The following is a 22283-nucleotide window of genomic DNA, read 5'->3' as shown; positions in this document are numbered from 1 at the left end:
GATGACTTCTTAGAGATGGATAACCAGAATACTTTCTCAATCATTTCATGTTTTTAACAACTTTACCATATGTATCACCTAATATAAACTTAATTTTGCAATAAGTTTCATCATACTATGTATTGTTTCCTATAACTTTTAAAAAATTCAACGTTTTTGCCAAATTCATCCATATTTTTAGTTTCAGTTCATTTTCACTGTTCTGTGTTAATATTCAAAATTTACCCATTCTCCTATTAATGGACAAACTATTTAAAATTATTCCATTATTCTCTGTATCTGTAAGTATGTATATATTCACACAGTGAAGCCTCTATGAAATGATATGAATATGTTTCACATTGCAAGATGTGGAGCCAACCTAGATGCCCTTCAGTGGATGGATAAAAAAAAGTGGCATACACAATGGAATGTTACTCAGCAATAAAGGAGAATAAAATCATGGCATTTGCAGGTAAATGGATGGCACTGGAGAAGATATTGCCAAGTGAAGTTAGCCAATCCCCCCCAAAAAACAAATGCTGAATGTTTTCTCTGATATAAGGAGGCTGACTCATAGTGGGGGGGGGGAGCATGGGAGGAATAGATGAATTCTAGATAGGGCAGAAGGATGGGAGGGAATGGGAAGGGGCAGGGGATTAGCAAGGATGGTGGAATGTGATGGACATCATGACTCGAAAGTATATGTACGAAGACACGAATTGGTGTCAACATAGTTTATGAAAAACTGTGCTGCATATGTGTAATAAGAATTGTAATGCATTCTGCTCATTCATTTTTTAAAAAAATCAATAAAAAGGTAAATACATAATAAAAAAAAGATGTCAATGATCATACATTCCTTCCAGTACAGGATGAATTAGTTATTCTACATAAATCCCAAACTTCTGTACTGTTATTACACATCTTAATTTTTTCTCATTTGTAATTGTTATAGTACATCAACGGTAAATTTTAAACCTCTAATAAAGTCACTATCATTTCATGATTTTGGAAATTGGTGTTTTCTCTTCTGTAGTTATGTATCCACATCACTTTTTCCTATTAAATGTTAATTTGTAAAAATTATTTGAACTTTTTTGGATTATAATAGTCCATGAGCATACTGCTTAAAGATCTGTTTTGTGTCATGATTTTTCATCCCTTTTTTGGTATATTTTGGTAAGCAATTCTTTGATATGAGCAAATATATCAAAAACTTCACACAGTTCATTTGTTTTAGGAACTCCTTTCCTGCCTCAAGGCCATCTAGTTATTTCTTACATGTTCTTATGAAAGTTATAATTTTGCCTTTTGTACAACTGTTATGTGAGGGGTAGGGTTCAAGTTGTTGTTTGTTTTTTCTGGGGGAACCATTTCTATGTCCTATAGCATTACTGAACAGTTCATTCTTTCTCCTATTCCTTCAGTTATGTTTTTAATATTTTAACATTTCTGCATGTTTTCAGTAAATAAACCAAAATTCATCATGATGCTATTAACCAATTAAATCCTAAGTTCCCAAGTCTGTGAACATAATAAATATTCGAGTATTATTTCAGTTACCATAAGGGGTACATTAATTGCTTGATATAAGTTTTTATAGTTGTTCTGTATCCGGAATGATTGGACAAAATGGGTTTAGGTACTTTCGGTTACTTTTGCTAAGCTTTTGTTTAGCATTTTTTACATCTCTTCATGGATAACAGCAACTTGCAATTTTCCTTTTTCGCATTTTCCTTGCCTAATTTTGGTTCTGGGTTATATTAGAATTATTGTGCTTACACATTATCTTTTCTGGAAGATTGTAAAACTTAATATTACTTAAAAGTTTAATCAATCTTGCTTGAAAAATAACAGGGCCATATGTTATCTTTGTGGGATTTTAAATTCAGATTTAACTTCCTTGATGATTTTAAGTCTATTAATACTTAAGAAAGATATGTTTTCCTGGAAATTTTCCTACTTTAGGTAATTAGAAATAAATGAATATTCGTGGGGAAAGAAGCACTTGCAGATAGAGCATTAAATGGCCTGGAAAATTGCTCCTTACATGTCTGAAACAATGACACTATTCCCAGGAGGCAAAAGCTGAATATACTGATATCTACTCTGCTTGTTTTCCATTCCAAATATCATATTTTCAATTTTTTTTAAGTTTGGAGAAACTTAAAAGAGATGAAGACTTGAAGGAATTTAGCATATTGGTTTGTGAAGTTTACTAATATGACTCATTTTTTATAAATGCTGAAATGGGCTAAATTGTCAATGTTTTAGAGGAAAAAAATCTGAAACAAAAACTGAATGTTTGCCCAGTGGGGAGGGAGTGAGCTTTCTCTGATGGGAGCAAAAGTGGAATATAAGATTGAGTCACCTGGTTCACTTTATCTCCTTGAGTTCCACATTGGTCCTGGGTTTTTATGGTGATTGAAACCAGAGAGCTCAAGGAAGCAGGCACAGCCAGGAAACTAAGAGTTGTTTTCCCTATGGCTACAATGTGATATAAAGTTCTAACAACACTGACAAGTAAATTAAATTGCAAAAGCAGCAGTTGTCTGAATAACCTTTACTTCACAATACAGAAAAGGTAATCACTTTCTGAGAAAAACAAGTGAAACACCATACACTTTGTGACTTAAAATAAAATGACTTTATATCTGAATCAGAGGGTGAAACAAGTAGTTGGAAAGAAAACTAAAAAGAACGTACCTGCATAGATTACAGAGTAATTTTCCCCTCGGGTAAATGGCTTAGAAGATTTGAGAAATGACCCAAAGTTTGAACAACAACCAAGTACATAATTTGTTTTCCAAATATGAAAAAACAAATTTTAGTGACAGTGAGGTAGCTACAGTTTACCTGTGTACATTTTTGTTCCCAAATATTCATTCTGGTACAACTGGCTTGTGTAATACTTTAATGCAGTTTCAAGAAGTAGACTGTTAGATTTGTCTGAAGTCTGGGCTTTATGGCTGTACTTTTACCTAAACCAGCAGGTTCCCAGTAATGCCTGCGAAAGCTGATGGCTGTTAAAACATAACTAGAAAGCAAATAAAATATTATCAACCCTTCAATCTCACAGAGTCTATTTCAGTCAGTAACAACTTAAGAACATACAAAAAATCATTTTACAGAAGCTTTCCTAATATTCCCAAGGTTACCCTGCAACATGAAGTGTCCAGGTGCTTGATGTCATCTAACTTCCGAAGTTTTACTCAAAATTAACGGCTCTTCGCTTTCTCTCCAGAATGAATGATATTCAATATGAAATGAACTTCATTTGGAAGACTTGCCACATGCATTTTATTTATATTTTTTCTCAATTATGAGTCCTCTGATGATTAGTAAGAGATGAGCTCTGACTAAAAGCTTTCCCACATTCTTTGCATTTATAAGGCTTTTCTCCTGTGTGAATTCTCATATGTGTCATAAGGGATGAACTTTGTCTGAAAGCTTTCCCACACACTTTACAGTTAAATGGTTTCTCTCCAGTATGAATTCTCTGATGCTGAATTAGGGCTGAGCTTTGGTTGAACGCTTTTTCACAGTCATTACATTTATAAGGTTTCTCGCCAGTATGGATTTTTCGATGGGTATTAACAGCTGAGTGGGAACTAAAAGCTTTTCCACATTCCTTACAATGATATGGTTTCTCTCCAGTGTGGATTCTGTGATGGATATTAAGGCGTGAGATCCAGGAGAAGGCCTTGCCACACTCATTACACTTGTAGGGTTTTTCTCCAGTGTGAATCCTCTGATGTTGTATAAGTGCTGAGCTTTGGCTAAAGGCTTTCCCGCATTCTTTACATGCATATGGTTTTTCACCAGTGTGAATTCTCTGATGAATAATGAGGGCTGAATGGTAACTGAACACTTTCCCACACTCGTTACAATGAAAGGGTTTCTCTCCAGTGTGAATTCGATGGTGTCTACTCAGCCGTGATATTGAAGTGAAGGCTTTCCCACACTGACTACATTCATAAGGTTTCTCTCCAGTATGAATTCTGTGATGCTGGATGAGAGATGAGCACTGACTAAATGCTCTCCCACATTCTGTACACTTGTAGGGCTTTTCTCCAGTATGGATTCGCTGATGGTTATTAAGGGATGAACTACCTTTAAATGTTTTGCCACATTCCTTACATTTATAAGGTCTCTCTCCAGTGTGCATTCTTTGGTGCCCAATAAGAGAGGTGGTAAAACTGAAGGCTTTTCCACATTCACTACATATATAAGGTTTCTCTCCAGTATGAACTCTCAGGTGCTGTGTCAGGGATGAGCTTTGGCTGAAAGCTTTCCTACATTCCTTACATTTATAGAGCTTCTCTCCAGTATGGATCCTCTGGTGTTTGCTCAAGGAAGAACTGTGGAGGAAGATTTTCCCACAGATATTACATTTATAACATTTACGCACTGTGTTGGCTCCCAGTTGTTTAAAGAGAATTGAATACTGCTGTGAACGGGGTTTCCTTCCTCTGGGAACAATTCCAGGTTTTCTAGTAAGTGATGATTTTAAGCCAAGATTTTTCTCAAGTTCAAGGACTTTAAAGCTTCTGTCTTTCACACAGGTTTTTTTGATGGTAAACAACACTTTTCTGAAAACTTTGTTCTTTTTCCCTTGTTGCTTCTCTAACTTGTCCTCATTCATGTAGACTTTTCCCAATCTGAAATCATCAACTATGAGTTTTTCCATGACTTCCAGATTTTCTTCTTTGGAAACTGTGGTTTCAAACAAGTTCTCCCATCCTATAGTAAGCAAATAAAGTAATCAAAAAAGTTTAGTCTCTTTTGCACTAAGAATAAAGAAAAGTGACATCAAAATACAAAAGGATAGTTAATATAAATATAGCCTTGAAATCTTAGGAAAGGATGGGAATAAAGACTAGAGGAAAAAGCAGGATAATAGACATGTCTGGAAGAAATCTATAGGACGGTGGCTTGAAGTACTCAGAGGGAAGCACCTTCAATGGGAGGAAGAACCTGGATTGATCTAGTACCAAAGCCCAGGTTATCAGGAACAGGGTATTTCTGAATACGTCCTGTATTATTATTGTACTTCATATCCCAGGTCAGCCTGGATAAATTTCATATCCCAGGACATTCAGATAAATTTCAAGAGAAAAAGACGTGAAGGCACCACCTCCCCTAAGGAGCTCTGTAAAACACAGGGTTTCATTAGTGCCACTGTGGGAAGTGTCAGAGTGCAATAAATAATATTGCAACAGATATTAGCTTACTCAATCAGTAATTTCTGAATGTGTGCCTGCATCATGTAAAGATCAAGTCTCTGGAAATTACAGGGAGCAGGTCAGATGGAGCCTACTCTCACAAGGCTTATACCTAGCGGTGGGATATTGACAATGACAAAGTAACCAACTATAGGGCTGGAGATGTGGTTCAAGTGGTAGCGCACTCGCCTAGCATGCGTGAGGCACTGGGTTCAATTCTCAGCACCATATAAAAACAAAATAAAGATATTGTGTCCACTTAAAAATAAATATTTAAAAAAATAACCAACTCTAAAAGAAATACTAGGGACTGATGAGAACCATAAACAAACCAAAATAATATTAACATTGTAAAGAGTAAGTACAGTGATATTTTAAACTGGGCAATAAATGAAATTAAGATAAAATCTAAATGCAAGAGTAGGCCACACAAAAATGTAGGTATAAAGATGAATTCAGTCAGAAGGGACAGCTAACACAAAGGCCCTAAGGCAGGAATAAGTTTTCTGTGGTCAAAACAGAAGGAAGTTGAGTGTGTCTTAAGCAGAAGAAAAAGAAAAGTGTTAATGAGGAAAACAGGCAGGCAGAGGCTATATCACATTGACTCTCTTTTAAGATATAGTACAGAATTTGAAATTTCTTCTAAACATCATTGGGGATAGAAGGGACATGGTATGTGTTCTTTGTTTAAAAAGAACCATTCTAGTTGTATGATAAATGAGCTGTAAGTGGGGTTAAGGTAAAGAGAACAAGGGCAGGTAGAGAGAGGAGGCACTCTGAAAGCTGCTAAAGTCTTCCTGGATGGAAGGTGGCATTGGCAGGTAGTGGGAGAGATGGAAGGGACTGGGCACATTTGGGAATTTTGGAGGTAGAGCTGGATTTTCAATCACAACACTTATACATTTATACTATAATTATTTACTCTTTGAGAAAAACTGGGACTAAAATTTCCATAAGGGAGATTGTTTAAGAAATTACTGACAATACAATAAGCCAGCAGGTAGCTTTTCTTATGAACAGATTATGTGGAAGAAGTCAAAGAGGTGACTCAAGGATGAGCTCCAGCTTTTGGATTGGTAGCTCCATGGAAAATGGTATCAGTTCTGATACTGGGAAATAAAAGAAGAGTACATTTTAATCCATCTTTTTGATTACTTAAGATACACTGCAAGCAATAAAACTATGGATTTAAAATAAAAGAATTGAGGGAACAGAAGACAGCAGAAATTAGCTAGACAGCAATTCCCAATCTCTTCACAACATAGAGAACAGGCAGTGAAGGAAAAGCAGAATTGGGAGGTGAGTGACAAAATAAATGCTCTAAGACTCAACATTACAAATCCTGAGACCTGGAAAGACTTGAAGATTAGTTACTAGAGTAGAAAATAAGTGCAGAGTTCTCTAATCCTGAACCTGAACCAGGGTAGGGAGAAGGGGGAGGGGCAACAGAGACAGAAAGATGGAATGGAAAACTCTTAAGCTCACCCACTTAAAATCATTGAAAAGGCAGACCAAAGTTACCAAATTTTGTGGGAAGGCACAGCAGAGTCCCTGAAGCAGATCAAACAGCTTAAAATGAACTTGTGAAAAGAAAGTTGAACTGGGGTCTGCAGCCACTTTGTGGAGCCCTTATTAGTCACCCCTTTAAATCAACATGACATCTTCCCATGTCCAGACAGCTGTAAATTAAATGAGAGGAAAGGTCTCTGCAGTGGGATCTCTTGAGAATTCAGCTAAAAAGAATTTCTAAGGAAATGCTCCTAGCCCCAAATCACTGAATCCCACTCCCCCTCACTGCAAACAAGGGGAGATGGTGGAGACATCCTATGAGGGGAAGTGCCATTAACTCAGCACTCTACTCAGCCTCTGTGACCCAGGCAAAGGTGAAAAGCACAGCTTCCATGGGACCCAGACAGTGATGGAGCAGCAATGCCGCTTTGGCCCCAGTAGAGAAAAGCAGATCCATCCAGAATGCACCAGCCCCAATCACTGACACTGGGGGAAGCCACTATAAGAAGCCTAGGGACAGTCCCATTGATCATGCGCCAGACTGGAAGAAAGCTGCCTGAATATCTAGTGACAGAGAGATCCGGATCCCAAATGGTGCAGCCAGGGGCAGAAGGCTGCAAGGAGAAATTCCTGAATACCCCTGGAAACTTAAGTGGAAAGCAGCTGCAAAAATAGCCAGATGGAGGTCAGTTAAGATAGAAAATTGCCTGATCCAAGGCAGCAGCAAGTAAATGTTCCTAGTTTTACCTGGCTTTCAGCCCAACCCAAGGTTATAACTGGAGAGTGAAAGGGCATTGTTCAGACACTGGCTGGACCTTACATCAGAGTCAACAGAGGGAAATGACACACATCGTTTTACAACCTGGAGCAGTAGAAACCAGAATCCAGGTGAACCACCTGAGTCCCTTTGCTATAGTACCTCAGAGACTAGTGTCAGCTGGGGGAATGCTTCTATACCACAGAATATTCATGGAAAAACTACAACCAAAGATCTTGCACTCACTAACAGCCACAAGGCTCTACACCACCATGAAAAGGATCCTGGATAGGGGAACAAGCACACAATGACCCACAGCAACCACAGGAATACTCCACAGCCTGCATTCTGAACTCCTGCATATAACAGAAATAACCAAGCCACAACAGTGTACCCTCAAGCAGTCAGCTGCAGGTCCCTGAGCTAAAAAACCATAACCACCTGGTTGGAGGTCTATAGCAACTAGGGAAGTGGTTCCTGTGCCCCAGCAACTCTGGAAGGATTCACAGTCCAAAAACGATGGACATCTACTAAATATCCAAACGCCAATGAAATCCAAACCAAGATTCAACAAAAATTTTCTTCACCTTGGCACGGCTTACTATAAATAACTTCAGTGTTGACTTTGGTCATACAAATCACTCTTTGAGTTGATCAATAGTTGTTACTCTAATTGTACCTTCAAACCATTTGAATGTATTTCATCTAATGGTTTAAAGCATTAATTGGAATCAGGCTTTCTCTCTTTGTTTTCCTAGCTCTGGTTTATACCTGCTCCTCTTACCCACTACTTACATTATCAGCTACTACCTCAAATACCCACCATCCATCCATTTCTCCTTCTACACTGTGGTGCATATTATTATTTTCTATTTTTTCCTCTCTATTTCTCTCTTTCTTTCTTTTTCCCTTCTCCTTTTGGCCCAACTTTCTTCTTTCCCCTATTTTAGTACTCGTTTAAGGTTATTGGAATTTTACTAAATTTAATAATTAATTTTTTACCTATTCCAGAACTTTATAAGATTATATCTGGATTAGAGGAAATGTAAAGAAAAATATCAGCAAGCTTTTTGTTTCTCATATAGCTGAATAGTATGAGGCTTGGCTCTGAAGTGACTGTAGTAAACAGGGTTCAGTGGCACCTCTCAAAGTGGTGCTGATATTGAGATCAGCAAAGGTCACACTTTGATTTAAAGACAATATCTGGATTAAGCCATGGCTCTTAAAAGAGAGAAACTCATAAAGTAGTTCCTTACTTAAAAGAAGAAGAGAGAACTATTCACAATAGATGGGTAAACATGCAAACAATTTTAAAAAGCAAGGGAACAAGCCATCCCAAATAACTAACTCCATTGACACCACAGTGAAAGAAATGTCAGAGAAAAAAAAAGTTCATAGTTACAATGTTCTTTGAGCTTAAAGAAGATGTAAGGAGACTGGGGCTGTGGCTCAGTGGTAGAGCCTTGCCTAGCATGTGTGAGGCACTGAGTTCGATCCTCAGCACCACATAAAAATAAACAAAATAAAAGCATTCTGTCCATCTACAACTACAAAAAAAATTTTTTTAAATAAAAAAATAAAGATGTAAGGAGTGAAATTAGAGGGAAGATACAGAAAGTGAAAGACCACTTCAATAAAAAGAGATTCTGAAAAACAACCCAACAAAAACCCAGAAAATAAAGACTCAAAAAACAAATTAAAATTTCAATGGAAACCACCACAAAGATGGGAAGTTATATTTCATGTATGTATGATTATGTCAAAATACATTCTACTGTCATGTGTAAGTAAAAATAATAAAAAATTTCAATGGAAAGCATTACCAATAGATTAGAACACTCTGAAGATAGATTTTCAAGCCTTGAAGACAAAGTACATAATCTTGAAATAAAGCGAGGCCAAATTTAAGAATTACTGGGGTAAAGGAAGGCTCCAATCTTTTCAATGAAATAACAGCAGAAAATTTTCCAAACCTTAAGAATAAGATGAAATTCAGATACAAGAGGCATTTATGACTACAAATATACAAATTCACAATAGATCCACTCCAAGACATATTATAATGAAAATGCCTAACATACAGAATAAGAATAAAATTTTAAAAGCTGCAAGAGATAAATGGCTGGTTACCAATCCAGATTTCAACTGACTTCTCAACCCAGATCTTATAAGCCAGGAAGGCTTGGAATAATGTATATCAAGCTCTGAAAGAAAATGGATGCCAATGATTCTATACCTAGCAAAATTAAGCTTCAGAAGTGAAAATGGAGAAAGAAAAAAAAAACCTTCTATGATTTGTAGAAACTAAAAAAATTCATTCCAAATGCCAGAAAACAAAAATCATTTCTCCATAATGACACTGAATGAAAATAGTCTAAACTCTCCAATCAAAAGACACAGATTGTCAGTTGGATTAAAAAACAAAATCCAACAGTATGTTGTCTGCAAGAGACTCACTCACAGGTAGACATCCACAAGAATCAAGGTAAAAGGATGGGAAAAAAATACCATTCACTTGAGACTCATACACAAACAGGGCTACCTATTCTCAGATAAAGTGGACTTCAAGCCAAAGTTAATCAGAAGAAACAAAAATGTTCACTTTAATTAAGGGAATCACACAAGAATAAGATATAATGATTGTAAATATTTATGACTCAATAGTACATTGATATACATAAAACAAACTTTCTCAATATTACTAATCAAATAGATGACAATACAAAAATAATGGGTGATTTTAACATACCTCTCTAACCACTAGATGGATCAGCCAGACATAAACTAAGATTCTGCAGAACTAAAAAACACACAAAAAAGTATGGATCTAACAGAAACCTGTAGAATATTCACCCATCAACAAATGAATTCACTTTCTTCTCAGCAGCACATGGGACATTTTCTAAAATATGCCATATTTTAGGTCATAAAACAAATCTTAGCAAATATAACAAACAGAGATACTACCCTTGCATTCGATCAGATCATAATGGAATGAAATTAAGAATCAATGATAAGATAAAAAACAGAAATCACTCTGACACCTGGAGATTAAATAATACATTTCTGAATGATGAATGGGTATCAGAAGAAATTAGGGGAGAAATAAAATACTTCCTAGAAGTAAATGAGAACAGTGAAACAACATATCAAGATCTCTAGGACAGTGTTAAGATAGTTCTAAGAGGAAACTTCATAGCATTGAGCTAGTACATCAAAAAAATAGAAAGATACCAAATAAATAATCTAACATTACATCTCAAGGTCCTAGAAAAAGAGAAGAAAACCAACACCAAAATCCATACAAGATAGGAAATAATTAAAATTAGAGCAACAATCAATGAATTTGAGAATTTAAAAAAATACCGAAGATCAATGACATAAGAAGTTGGTTTTTTGAAATGGTAAACAAGACTAATTAAATCCTTAGCCAAATTAATCAAAAGAAAGAGAGAAAACACTCAAATTAACAAAATTAGAGATAGAAAAGGAAATATCATCCCAATACCACTGAAATCCGGATGATAATCAGAAACTATTTTGAAAATTTATACTCCAATACCAATAAGCTACAAAATCTTGAAGATACTAACAAATTCCTAGAGACATATGCCCTACCCAAATTGAACCATGAGGATATAGAAGAATTACACTGATGAATATCAAGTAATGAAATTGAAGTAGCTATCAAAAGATGAACAATAAAGAAAAACCCAGGACCAGAGGAATTCTCAGCTGAGTTCTACCAAACCTTTAAAGAAGAACTAATATAATGCTCCTCAAATTTTTCCATGAAATAGAAAAGGAGGGAACACTGTCAAACTCATTCTACAAAGCCAGTATCACTCTGATATCAAACCCAGACAAACAAATATCAAGGAATGAAAACTTTAGACCAATATCCTTTTGCAACTGAAGTATTACTCAGGCATAAAGAAGAATGAAACTATGGCATTTGCCAGAAAATGGATGAGGTTGATAGTCTCTACTATTAATGCTAAGTGAAATAAGTCAATCCCCCAAAGTCAAAGGTTGAATGTTTTTTCTGATATGCAGGGGCTAATCCAAAGTAAGGGGATGGGGGAGAAAGAAAAAAGAAAAAATGGGAGGGAGTGAGGGAGAGAGGGACAGGCGGAGAAAGGAGAAAACTATTAAAGATCAGTAGAAGAGATGAAGGGAACTGAGCAGAATGAAGGAGAAATAGGAAAAGGGAAGAACATTGGAATGAATCTGACTGAACTTTTCTATGTACATACATAAATATAGCACAGGGTATATCAAGTATATCCACAAGACACTAATTTTTAAAACACTATAAATAAATTACAGAAAGATTAGTAGAGGGAAAAGAACAAGGGAATGGAAAAAGTGCTACTGATGGAATTAGAGGCAAATCATTCCATGCTTTTGTGAGTGTGTCAAAATGTATCCTAAGGTTATATATAACTAAAAAAAATTAATTTAAAATGATCAAATTGTAGTAAAGTTGATATACTGTGGAAAATGATAATGATTGTCAATACAGTTCTGGTAAAGATGAGTTAGGAGTTCGAGCAAATGTTTCCATACATGTGAAAGAGAAAAATACACAATTTCCTGATTATTTTATTGGTTGAAGAAATATGTGATTTAAGTATATATTAATGCTGCTATCAGTATTCTTATAAAAAATAAAAACATGTAAATAATAGAATGTATTTTATAAGAAAGTTTTTGTTTCCTTGACTAAAAAGGGAAAGTGCAATAATTTCAAGAAAATTAAGAAAACTATAAAAATGAATAGTTTACCCATAAGCATATCACGCAAATCAATCCCTGTGACATATGGGACTCAGCTCACCAGAATTTTCCGTATATAAAAGTATCACTTTTATTTAAAAAATAAAAATGTGCTGGGTGCAATGGCACATGCCTATTAATCCTAGCAGCTTGGGAGGCTGAGGCAGTAGGTCTACAAGTTCAAAGCCATCTGGGCAACTTGGTAAGACCCAGTCTCAAAATTCAAAAAATGAAAAGGGGTGGGGTTGAAACTAAGCTTTCCTCACTTCATTTAAAAACCTGGGCTTCTCTCTATGTGTCAGTAGTGTAAATTGACACTAATATTTTAATGACTACAAAAAATGTCCAAAGTATGAACTTATCATCACTTAATAGATCCCTGTTACTAAACAACTTTTGCACCAGTAATCCCTTGTGTTATAACACACATTCTTTTACACATCTTTGCAATTTGATATACTTACAGAATTTTTTTCTTAAGATAAATTTAGAGGGCTGGTGTTGTGACTCAGTGATACAGTGCTTACCTATCATGAGTGAGGCACTGGGTTCAATTTTCAGCACCACACATAAATACACAAAATAAAATCCACTGACAACTAAAAAATATTTTTAAAAAAGAGATAAATTTAGAAATGCTGAATTGATTTTAATGAAACTAAACCATCCTCCAGTAAAATTGTACCAATCAAAATCCCATTAAAGGTACTGTTTATCACTCAGAACATTAGCAAATCACTGGAAATATATTTCTTAATGCTTGGTAACTTAATAATGGAAAAATGGCATCCTGTTACTTTAGTTTGAATTTCATTAATTATGATGAATAGTTTTTCAAAAGATCCTTTATGGACTGCGGATTCACATTTCTTGAATGTTCAATCACAATGCTCATACTACAATTATTTACTCCTTGAGCATTTTTCTCTTTATATTATACCTTTACATTCTAAAGCTATCTCAGCACTATCAAAAGTAGGTAAAAACTGGAAACAGGGGCTGGGGATGTGGCTCAAGCGGTAATGCGCTCACCTGGCCACTGGGTTCGATCCTCAGCACCACATAAAAAATAAAGATGTTGTGTCCACCGAAAACTGAAAAATAAATATTAAAAAAAAACCTCTCTCTTCTCTCTCTCTTTAAAAACAAACAAACAAACAAACAAACAAAAAACTGGAAACAACTTTTCAGTTGGAAGACCGCTTCATATAGCTTAACAATACAAAAAGCCTTTCAATGAAGTAGTCGGTGGGATGTGGCAGAGTATTTATTGAGAACTGTATTTACTGAGAACTGAATAACTGAAGGACAATCACAATTTAAAACACTCTCAAGAATAATATGTACAATCACTCTGTTGCTGTCTCTCATGTATAAATACTCAAATATTCATAGTGTGAATGAAAATCAGTAAAATATTAACAGTAGTTGATCACGGCTGATAAAAATTGCAGGTGAGTCTCCTTTTTTTTGCTCTCCTTCCCCTTCTTCCTCCCTCTCTCCTTTTACAATATCATGTATAATTTATATGAATGAAATATAATAGTTTTTTTAAGTGCTTGAAAAAGTACACAATTTGATAGTGTAGATTTCTTTGCCAATCAGAATGTTCACAGCCAAATCTAAACCTAATCTATAACTACCACTCTGGTCCTTACAACAAATGAATTTATTTTCTAGGCTTCTGCATGAATTTTTACTTTATTATATAATTATTATTGTAGTAATTTCTTCCAAATTGTTGGTGGGATGTGGCAGAGTACATGTAGTAGAAACAAATATCCCTAAAAAAAAGAACATGAATCTTCAAAGTAAAGGGCCCAGGTAGTGCCAAGTAACACTAAAAAAAAAATTAATTTGATGAAACCTGACAAATTTTTTAAATTCCAAAGATAAAGAAGATATCCTGTAAGACTCCAGACAGAAAACAGAAAAAGAAAAAAGTGGTAACATTATCTATATACCAACAGGAGAATAGAATCAGACTGAGAACTTGTTGTATCAACAAACTCAATGACCAAAGACAGTGGACTCACCTGATGGGGGGAAAAACACCTGATGCCAGAATGCTAGCTCCAAAAGACAATTCCCAAAAAGGAAAAAAAAAAAAAAGGAACTGATTTTTAGACATATACAAATTGCACACATGAATCTCTGAAAAATAATTTATTCTTGAAAATATTCTAGTCAAACCAAAGAGAAAAACATTCATGAATGAAAACATGAGACTGAACTGATACAGAAAGGCCATTTATTGCCAGCAAGAAAAATAAATTCTGGATAAGCTCAAGACAGCAATCCTCTGGTGCCAGAAACAAAGACAAAATTCAAAGCAGAACAGAATGTGGGAGCTTATGATGCAGCAATGCATGGAGAGTTTTAGAGACTCCGCAATATGTCCCAGGGGCCAGAATGTAGGACATATTTTGAAAATTTTCACAGAAAAAAGAATGGCATGATGAGCATTTACAAGTCTCCTGCTTAAACTCCATTATTGCCACCATTTTGAGTTTCTCTCAACACATGCTTTCTTTTCTCATTTCTTATTGTTGCACCATGCGTAATAAGTAGCAGAGAAAAAAAAATCAAAGCAAAGCCCAAGATGAAATAATAAAAGAACACTAAAGTAAAATAATTTAATAATCGAGTAAAAGCAAGGAAAAAGATGGAAGAGAAAATAACTATAAACAGCTGGGCATGATGGTGCACTTCTGTAATCCAGCAAATTGGGAGGCTGAGGTAGGAGGATCACGGGTTTGAGGCCAGCCTCAGCAACTAAGTGAGGCTCTAAGCAATTCAGTGAGCTCAAAATAAAAAATAAAAAGGGCTAAGGATGTGGCTCAGTGGTAATGCACCTCTGGATTCAATCCCAGAATAATAATAATAACAACAACAACATTTACATACTACACATTACATTACATATTCTGCAAATTATAAGACACACTTGACAAAAGAGCTACTCATACTGGGAGAATTAATTCCTCTCTCTCTGAACCTAATATATCAAGTAATTAAAAATGTGCAAGGGGATATGCTGTTCCCAGCATTTTCCACCTGGCCTGGCACATTGAGGAGGCCCCTGCCAGTGTCTCCTACACACAGCCTTTTCACTGTGCCTGGGCAGCTGAAAACGCCATGCCCATTTCCAAATTATCCCGTCACTCACCTAGACATGTACTTTGAGGTACTCCATTTCTCACTGCCTGGGGATATTCTGCTTACTCTAACTGGGAGATGACTTTTGGTTTGGAAAATGTAATCCCTGTTCATTAAGAAGAAGACATGAGTGGCCATCCTGGAATAAAGTACCAGCTCTGCAGGCACTGGAGAAGAGGGATAGTGTAAGAAGGAGGTCTTGTTCAGGGAGGGGCTTTGGCTCCTAGTGGATGGTCAGGATCAAAGAAGGCAATGCACTCTTCTCAGCTGTAGCATTTTATGGGACCCAAGGGAACAGAGGGGGCGGTGTTGGGGAGAGAAGGAAATAGGAAAAGCATAGAGAAGACATAACTCAGTCAAGCTCAGACATCTCTGTATAGCCAAGAGGAATAGTAGCTATCACTCTGAACCCATGGCGGGGTGAGGAGAGGGCCTGTACCTGGCCAAGCCCTTCAAATATCCTCCTTGAAGGGGGACTCTGCATCCCATGGACAACTCCTTACCCAGTGAGACCAGGTTGCTGTAGTTCTCCAGCATCACTTCCCGATACAAGGTTCTCTGGGCAGAATCCAGGTGCAACCACTCATCCTGGCTGAAGAGCACGGCCACATCCCTGAATGTCACAGACTCCTGGAACAGCAAACCCATTTCTACTCACTCATGATCACCCCTGGATGGAATAACTGAGAAACAACCCTATCACAACTCAGGATTCTAAGGATTTCAAGTAAAGCAAGTATTTCTGGATAATTTGGCTTTGTTACTGAGCACTTATTTATCATGTGCTTGCTTACTGTAAGTGACATATTGCACCCTCGGAAAGCTTAATCACAGCAGCCAAACAGAAGCATGCTTGAAATCATGAAACAAAATCAAAATAACAGACACAGAACTTTACACTTGGAAATGTACAATTACCTAGGCCAAACTCTCACCTTACAGGTGACACACAAGAAGATTTTAGAAGGAGGTTCTAGTACTTTCACTTGGGGAGGACTAGATAGGAGACCTCTGGGCTTGCCTTAGAACACAGTTCGGTTGGTCCCAGTGATGGATTCTGTCATCACCATGGCCCACCTCTGTGTCCTGTGGGAGAGGACATTAATATTCACAGTGGGAGAGGCTCTGAGAATGCCCTGGGCAAGGCTTTACCAGGAGAGTGCCAAGGGTGGTAGTCTGCATAACCTTCAACAAAAAGCCAGGGAAGAGGGCTGTGATCAGGATTTCCCATCCACACCTCAGAAGCCTTTGCTCCTCTATCCCACTGCCACCTACCAGACAAGTCATCACTCTGAACTAGTGGCTCTTTCTTTTCTTTTTCAGAATATTTTTATAGATCTATTTTTAATAACACATATTAATTGTACATGTTAATGGGATTCACTGTGATATTTCCATACATGCATATAGAAAATGAGGAAAGATCAATAAGCAAGAAAACATGGAGTGTTAATCTCATTTTCTGCCACCAGAAAAAGTTTAACTTTTTGCTGCATGTCCTTTCAGACTTTTTACATTCAAACAAAAATCCAAATCACATTATGAGAAACAGCATTCTAGTCAATATTCTTACTTGCTGTCTAATATTTCACTACATGGATAAACTAGTTTGTTTAATCTTGAGGTGGATGTTTAGGTTGTTTCCACTTTTGTAATACTCTACAAATGATAGGTTGACCCTTCGTGTACAGCATCAGAAATGTGTACAAAGCTTTTTTCCTTAGCGTATATTTCTACAGCATAAGCGCTAGGTCACAATTCATTTTCTTCTCACCATCCCCAAGGTGAACCCAAGCAGATCACAAGGTCAGACACCTTCCCTGACCCAGAAAGGCAAAAGAAAATTAAAAAGAAGTGACTTGTTTCTCCCCATTGGAAACATGGGAATATACATTTACTCCTATTCCTTTTTTTTCAGAATTTATCTTTTTTCAAACATATGTAAACTTTTTAGTGGTTAACTAAGTCACTTGCCAGTCTCACAAATGAGAAAACTTCCCTCAAGGAACTAACAGCTCTTTGAGTATAATCATCAAGACATATACTAAAATAATGTAATGGAAGGTCATTAGGCTGAGAGGGCTCCAACACCCTGGGTTCCTAATGAAAAGAAACTTAAGCTCAGCCAATCAGAAGCACCACCTGTGTATTAATTACATCATCAGGAACTCTGCATGGAGACAGTCCAACTTTCACCAAATAATTTCTTTGCTCTACTTCTGCAGTGACCCTATAAAAGCTTTCTCCTCTTTCTCCTTTGGGTGGATCACAGAACCCTTCCAGCCTGCAGTTTGCTCAAATAAACTCTTTAAAATTGAAATGCGCCAACATTTATCTTTCAACAAAGATAAAGGCTAATTTCCCAGTTTCTGGGGAGGAGATGGGCCTAACTTATCATTTAAGTCTAAACTGTAGAAACTACCTATTTCATTGGGTTGTATCCTCTTATTCTATGTAAGGTGAGCTTCTTGAAACCTCTTCTTAGAGTACATATGATGTACATAACAATTTGGTTTCTGATTATAAAAATAATTACCTTTTTTCTCTTCTACTTTTGTGGAGAAGTTTTCTGTGTTGGGAGAATTTTCTTTTTAAATATATATCTCCTCAAATCCATTAATAATACAGAGTAAGTGCTCTCAAAGTGCAGAGAAAGAAAGAAATTCCTACAAAGGATACTTTCCACCTCAAGGGAATGTAATCCCAAACCACTGCCCAAGCTTTGATTTCTTCTGGATGCCTTCCATTCACCAACTATACAAGCCTGGTCTTGCCCAATGCTAGGAAGCTGCCCTGGTTACACCTGCTGACAAGGAGGTTTCTTTCTTCAATCTTTCTAGGAGTCACCTGGACTCTTACTACATATAGTAGTTTCTTAGTATCCAAGACTCCTGCAGATACCAATATCTGAGGACACTTAAACTCTTTATATAAAGTGGCCCTTATGTAAAATGGTATAGTATATAACCTATAAACATCCTCCAATATACTTTAAATCATATCTCAATTACTTATAATGCCTAATACAATGTAAATCGTTATTATAATGTATTGTTTACGGAATGACAAAAATAAAGTCTGGCCAAGTTCAATACAAGCACACTTTTATTTTTTCCCAAATATTTTTGATCTGTGGTTGGTTGAGTCCCTATATGTAGAACCCACAGATATGGAGGGTCCACTGTACTCTCATACGTTGGTTGTCTTAGGTTCCAAAGACCATGACTCTCCTCTTTGAATCCTTAGTAAGGGAATTATTTGACACAGCAATGTGTTTATGCTCCATCATACCTGGATCCCTCACAAAGCTCTGGCTGTGGCAATGGCATGGGATGGACTCCCATTCAATTTCTAGTCAATAAGTACTTAGCTATTAACTGGAGACTGCACCATCAGACTGGCCTGAAAAAAGGAAACACCTTTCTTTCTAGCACCTAACCTACCATGCCCTCTGGTCCCTCCAGGGGCTCTACTGTCTAGAGAAACTCAACAATGAATGAAACAAATAGGCTATCTATAAATCCTTAAGGCAGTTCAAGAAAGAAGCCTCCTTCACTCACCTGAATCTGTGCTGGCAGCAAACTCCTGGCCATTTCTCCCTCCCTGCTGGGGAAGGCACCTGAAACAGAGAAAGAAGCTGTGAGGACTATTCACCCTGCATGCACTCTGCCCTCATTAAGACAGACCAGATTAGAAACCTCCACCAGAACAGAACTTCCAGCCTTAATGGTTTAATGGTATCAGCAGATCCAAGCCAAAAGGGCCCTGAGCATGGCCACCAAAGCCAAAAGTGGGCAAAAAGCGTACTCCAAGTTACTGGGCCTTTCTGCCAGTCATTGTGAATAAAGATGAAACAAGCTAAGGGATTAAAACCGTATGATATTCAATAACAAAGTAAAGGGCACAGTGACACATGGCTCACAGGTGTTAAAGTGAAAAGACATTAACATTTCACACATTGGCATTTGGATATTACTTGAGGTGAAAAATAGCATCGGAAGAATGGATACCGTTTTTCAGAAACAATCAACTAAAAATTAGTCCTCTCTTATTTTCCTTTTAGAAATTCTACTTCTTTTATCAAAAAGAGTTACCAAGTTTCCTAAATGCAAAAGACATTAGAACTGACCTTTTATGATGGATACATTCTAAGAATTAAAAGCATGCTATTTTAAAATAGTGCAATAACTATTACATCAATAGAGTTTAGAAATGATTTTCCTCTTCACTGAATTGATCCACCCATCCTCATCCCTCAATGCACACAAGGGCTCAAGGGGTACATCACCGGCTAGAAATGAATTGAAACTTTAGAGAAAAGGGGATGGGGGTATATAACTCAATGATACAGTGCGTTATGTGTGAAGCCCTGGGTTCCACCCCCACAATCCCGACCCCCAAAAATCAAATTAAAAATTTAGAGGAAAAAGAAAGTAACTTAGCAAATGGACAAAATTAACTTTAAAAAAAAATGTACTTTAAAAAAATATATAGTTAAATCACTCTAGGAGTCACTGTAGAAAAATACTGCCAAACGAGTAAAACTGACAAAAACGAAGTTTAAACTCTGGAGGATGGGGGTGGGAGATGTTAAATCAACAATCGCTGACTGCTGAAAACCGCCCGGGGACTCACCAACCCTGAATAGGAAGGACACAGTTCCCTAAAGTCTCTTTTCTGGGGACTACTTGTCCAGGAGAATGGCCTGAGAATGGCCCGGAGGTTAAGTGGTGTCACGCAGTCTTCCGGCCTCCCCGGGAGGACCTTCCCAGGCAACGCCCCCTGCCCGAGTCCTGTTCACCTGCCGAGGCCGCAATTGGGACGCGTAGGGTTCACCCGCGACCGGCCCTCTGTCCTAGCCGCACCAAGGAAGCCCTGCGCCCTGGGCCCGCCCTCGCTGGCAGCTTGTACCTTAGTCCACCTGGGTGGGGACGCCAAGCTGCACACCGACCTGGAAGCGAGAACACCTAACACAGAGACATTTCTCCCCGCCACCGCCAAACCACCAGTACCACTGCGCATGCGCAAGGGAGAGCCAACGGGTTTCCCTTTCTGAACAGCAGCGCTTTTCCTTTCAGACTACATTTCCCAGAAGGTCTCCGCGACACACCTTTTCTACGGTGTCTGAGAAGGAAACAATGGAATCCGTGCTAGTGAAAGCGACCTGGCTGGGGTCACAGAAGGCTGAAGCCTTGTCTTTCATTTAGACCACCTCACTTCCTTTATGCACTCAATGTATTCGTAATTATAATGACAATAATATTAAAGAAAGAAAATGTGGAAGTTACTACTGATTATCCTTAGGAGATAAGAGGGCTGTTAAAGTCAATTTTCTGTCCCCCATCCCGCCCCAGTACTGGAAATTGAACCAATGGTGCCTCTACTGCTGAGCTTCATCTCCATGCCTTATTATTTTTTTTTTTCCTTCCTTTTTCTTTAGAGACAGGGTCACGCTAACTTGTTGACGCTGGCCTTGAACTTGTGATTCTCCTGCCTCAGCCTGCCAAGTAAGTGGGCTTATAAGACATGCGCCACCACTCCCAGCTCCACCTTTTTTTTAAAAAAAAATAAAAAAGGTTAAATTTTAGATATATAGATATCACATAAATACATACACATACTTAATGAATAAGAATGATTGTTTTCCCTCTCAAATCAGGAACAAGGAAAGAATGTCTACTTTTACCACTTCCATTCCGCATTCTTTTGATGTAACCATTGGGATAAGGCAATAAAAAGCATCTGAGCAGGGCGGCGCAGGCCTGTAATCCCAGTGGCTAGGGAGGCTAAGGTTGGAGGATCTGAATTCAAAGACAGCCTCAGCATTTTAGCAACTTGGTAAAACCCTGTCTTTAAATAAAATATTAAAAGGGCTGAGGATGAGACTCAATGGTTAAGTGCCCCTGAGTTCTATTCCTGGTTTCAAACGAAACAAAAACTTTTAGAAAAAAATGAGAAAAATCTTTGTGATTTTGCATTAAGAGTTCTTAAATGCAACAGCAAAAGCCTGATCCAAAAAAAAAAATTTTTTTTAAATGATAACTGAGACTCATTAAAATTAACACCAACTCATTCAATGATACTTTTAGGGAGTGAAACTGAAGCCAGAATTAACAGGCAGTCAGTATAGATAGGTACATCTAGTCAGGTCTTATCAAAGAGTCCAATTTGAGTGAATCTGAGAAGTTGGAAACTGTCCCTAAGGGATTGAAATGCCTTCAGAACCCTTCCTCCACCCTTATCAGGATAATCTGCCCCAGCTCCAACCTGCTAAAGTAACCTGTCCAAGGGAGTTGTAAAAGTTGTTATTTAATGCTTCCTGAGCCTGGCCTCTTTCCCAGATCACTCCACCTTGGCCCCTGAAGCCCATCTGCTTCTCACCCTTTGGCCATCCCACTGAGCATCTGCTGGGCCTAGTCACAAGGAGAGAGATAAGGGGAAGAGAACAGGAAAACAAAGAAAGCCTAGGACATATAAAAAGGCAAAATAATCTCACTCTTTGGGATAGGCCCCCTTCTCCCTCCTGGGAGAAGTCTATGCTATGTTACCCTTTTTTAACTAAACCCTGCTTTATATGCTTGCCTCAGTGTGCTTTTCTAATGTTATACTTCAACATGTGAGGAAGCAAAACTCATTACCAATAACCATCAGTATCAAAACAATCAGCCACAGCCTTGAAGAAATATAATAATATATTTGATAAAGGATTCATATCCAGATTGTATAAAGAACTCTCCAAAACCTACACCAAAAGGAACCCCAAGCAATGTAATTTTATTTTTATTTTGTATTTGTTCTTTTTAGATACACATAATAGTAGAGTGTATTTTGACCTATTATAAATACATGGAATATAACTTATTCTAATTGGA

At 37.3% G+C, this 22283-nt stretch overlaps 1 protein-coding gene across 2 annotated transcripts in view; it reads right to left on the bottom strand.

Moving 5' to 3' along the window:
* Znf354c (zinc finger protein 354C) overlaps positions 1-20448 on the bottom strand; it is a 43140-nt gene extending 22692 nt beyond the window's left edge. Inside the window, exons 1-5 of one of the 2 annotated variants that reach the window (XM_040272086.2) lie at positions 20323-20432; positions 18972-19030; positions 15915-16041; positions 14289-14321; positions 3304-4725 (exon numbers count right to left, since the gene is read on the bottom strand). In XM_040272086.2, coding sequence (XP_040128020.2) covers positions 3304-4725; positions 14289-14321; positions 15915-16041; positions 18972-19004 — 1615 coding nt within the window. In that variant the 5' untranslated portion in view covers positions 19005-19030; positions 20323-20432. Of the gene's footprint in view, positions 1-2530; positions 4726-14288; positions 14322-15914; positions 16042-18971; positions 19031-20212 lie in introns of those variants that run through there. The other variant, XM_078049883.1, reaches the window with a different exon arrangement.
* Positions 20449-22283: the final 1835 nt, after the last annotated feature.

Source organism: Ictidomys tridecemlineatus, chromosome 1 (assembly GCF_052094955.1).
Source record: "Ictidomys tridecemlineatus isolate mIctTri1 chromosome 1, mIctTri1.hap1, whole genome shotgun sequence".
Classification (NCBI taxonomy): domain Eukaryota; kingdom Metazoa; phylum Chordata; class Mammalia; order Rodentia; family Sciuridae; genus Ictidomys; species Ictidomys tridecemlineatus.
This window is presented reverse-complemented; position numbering and strand designations above follow the sequence as displayed.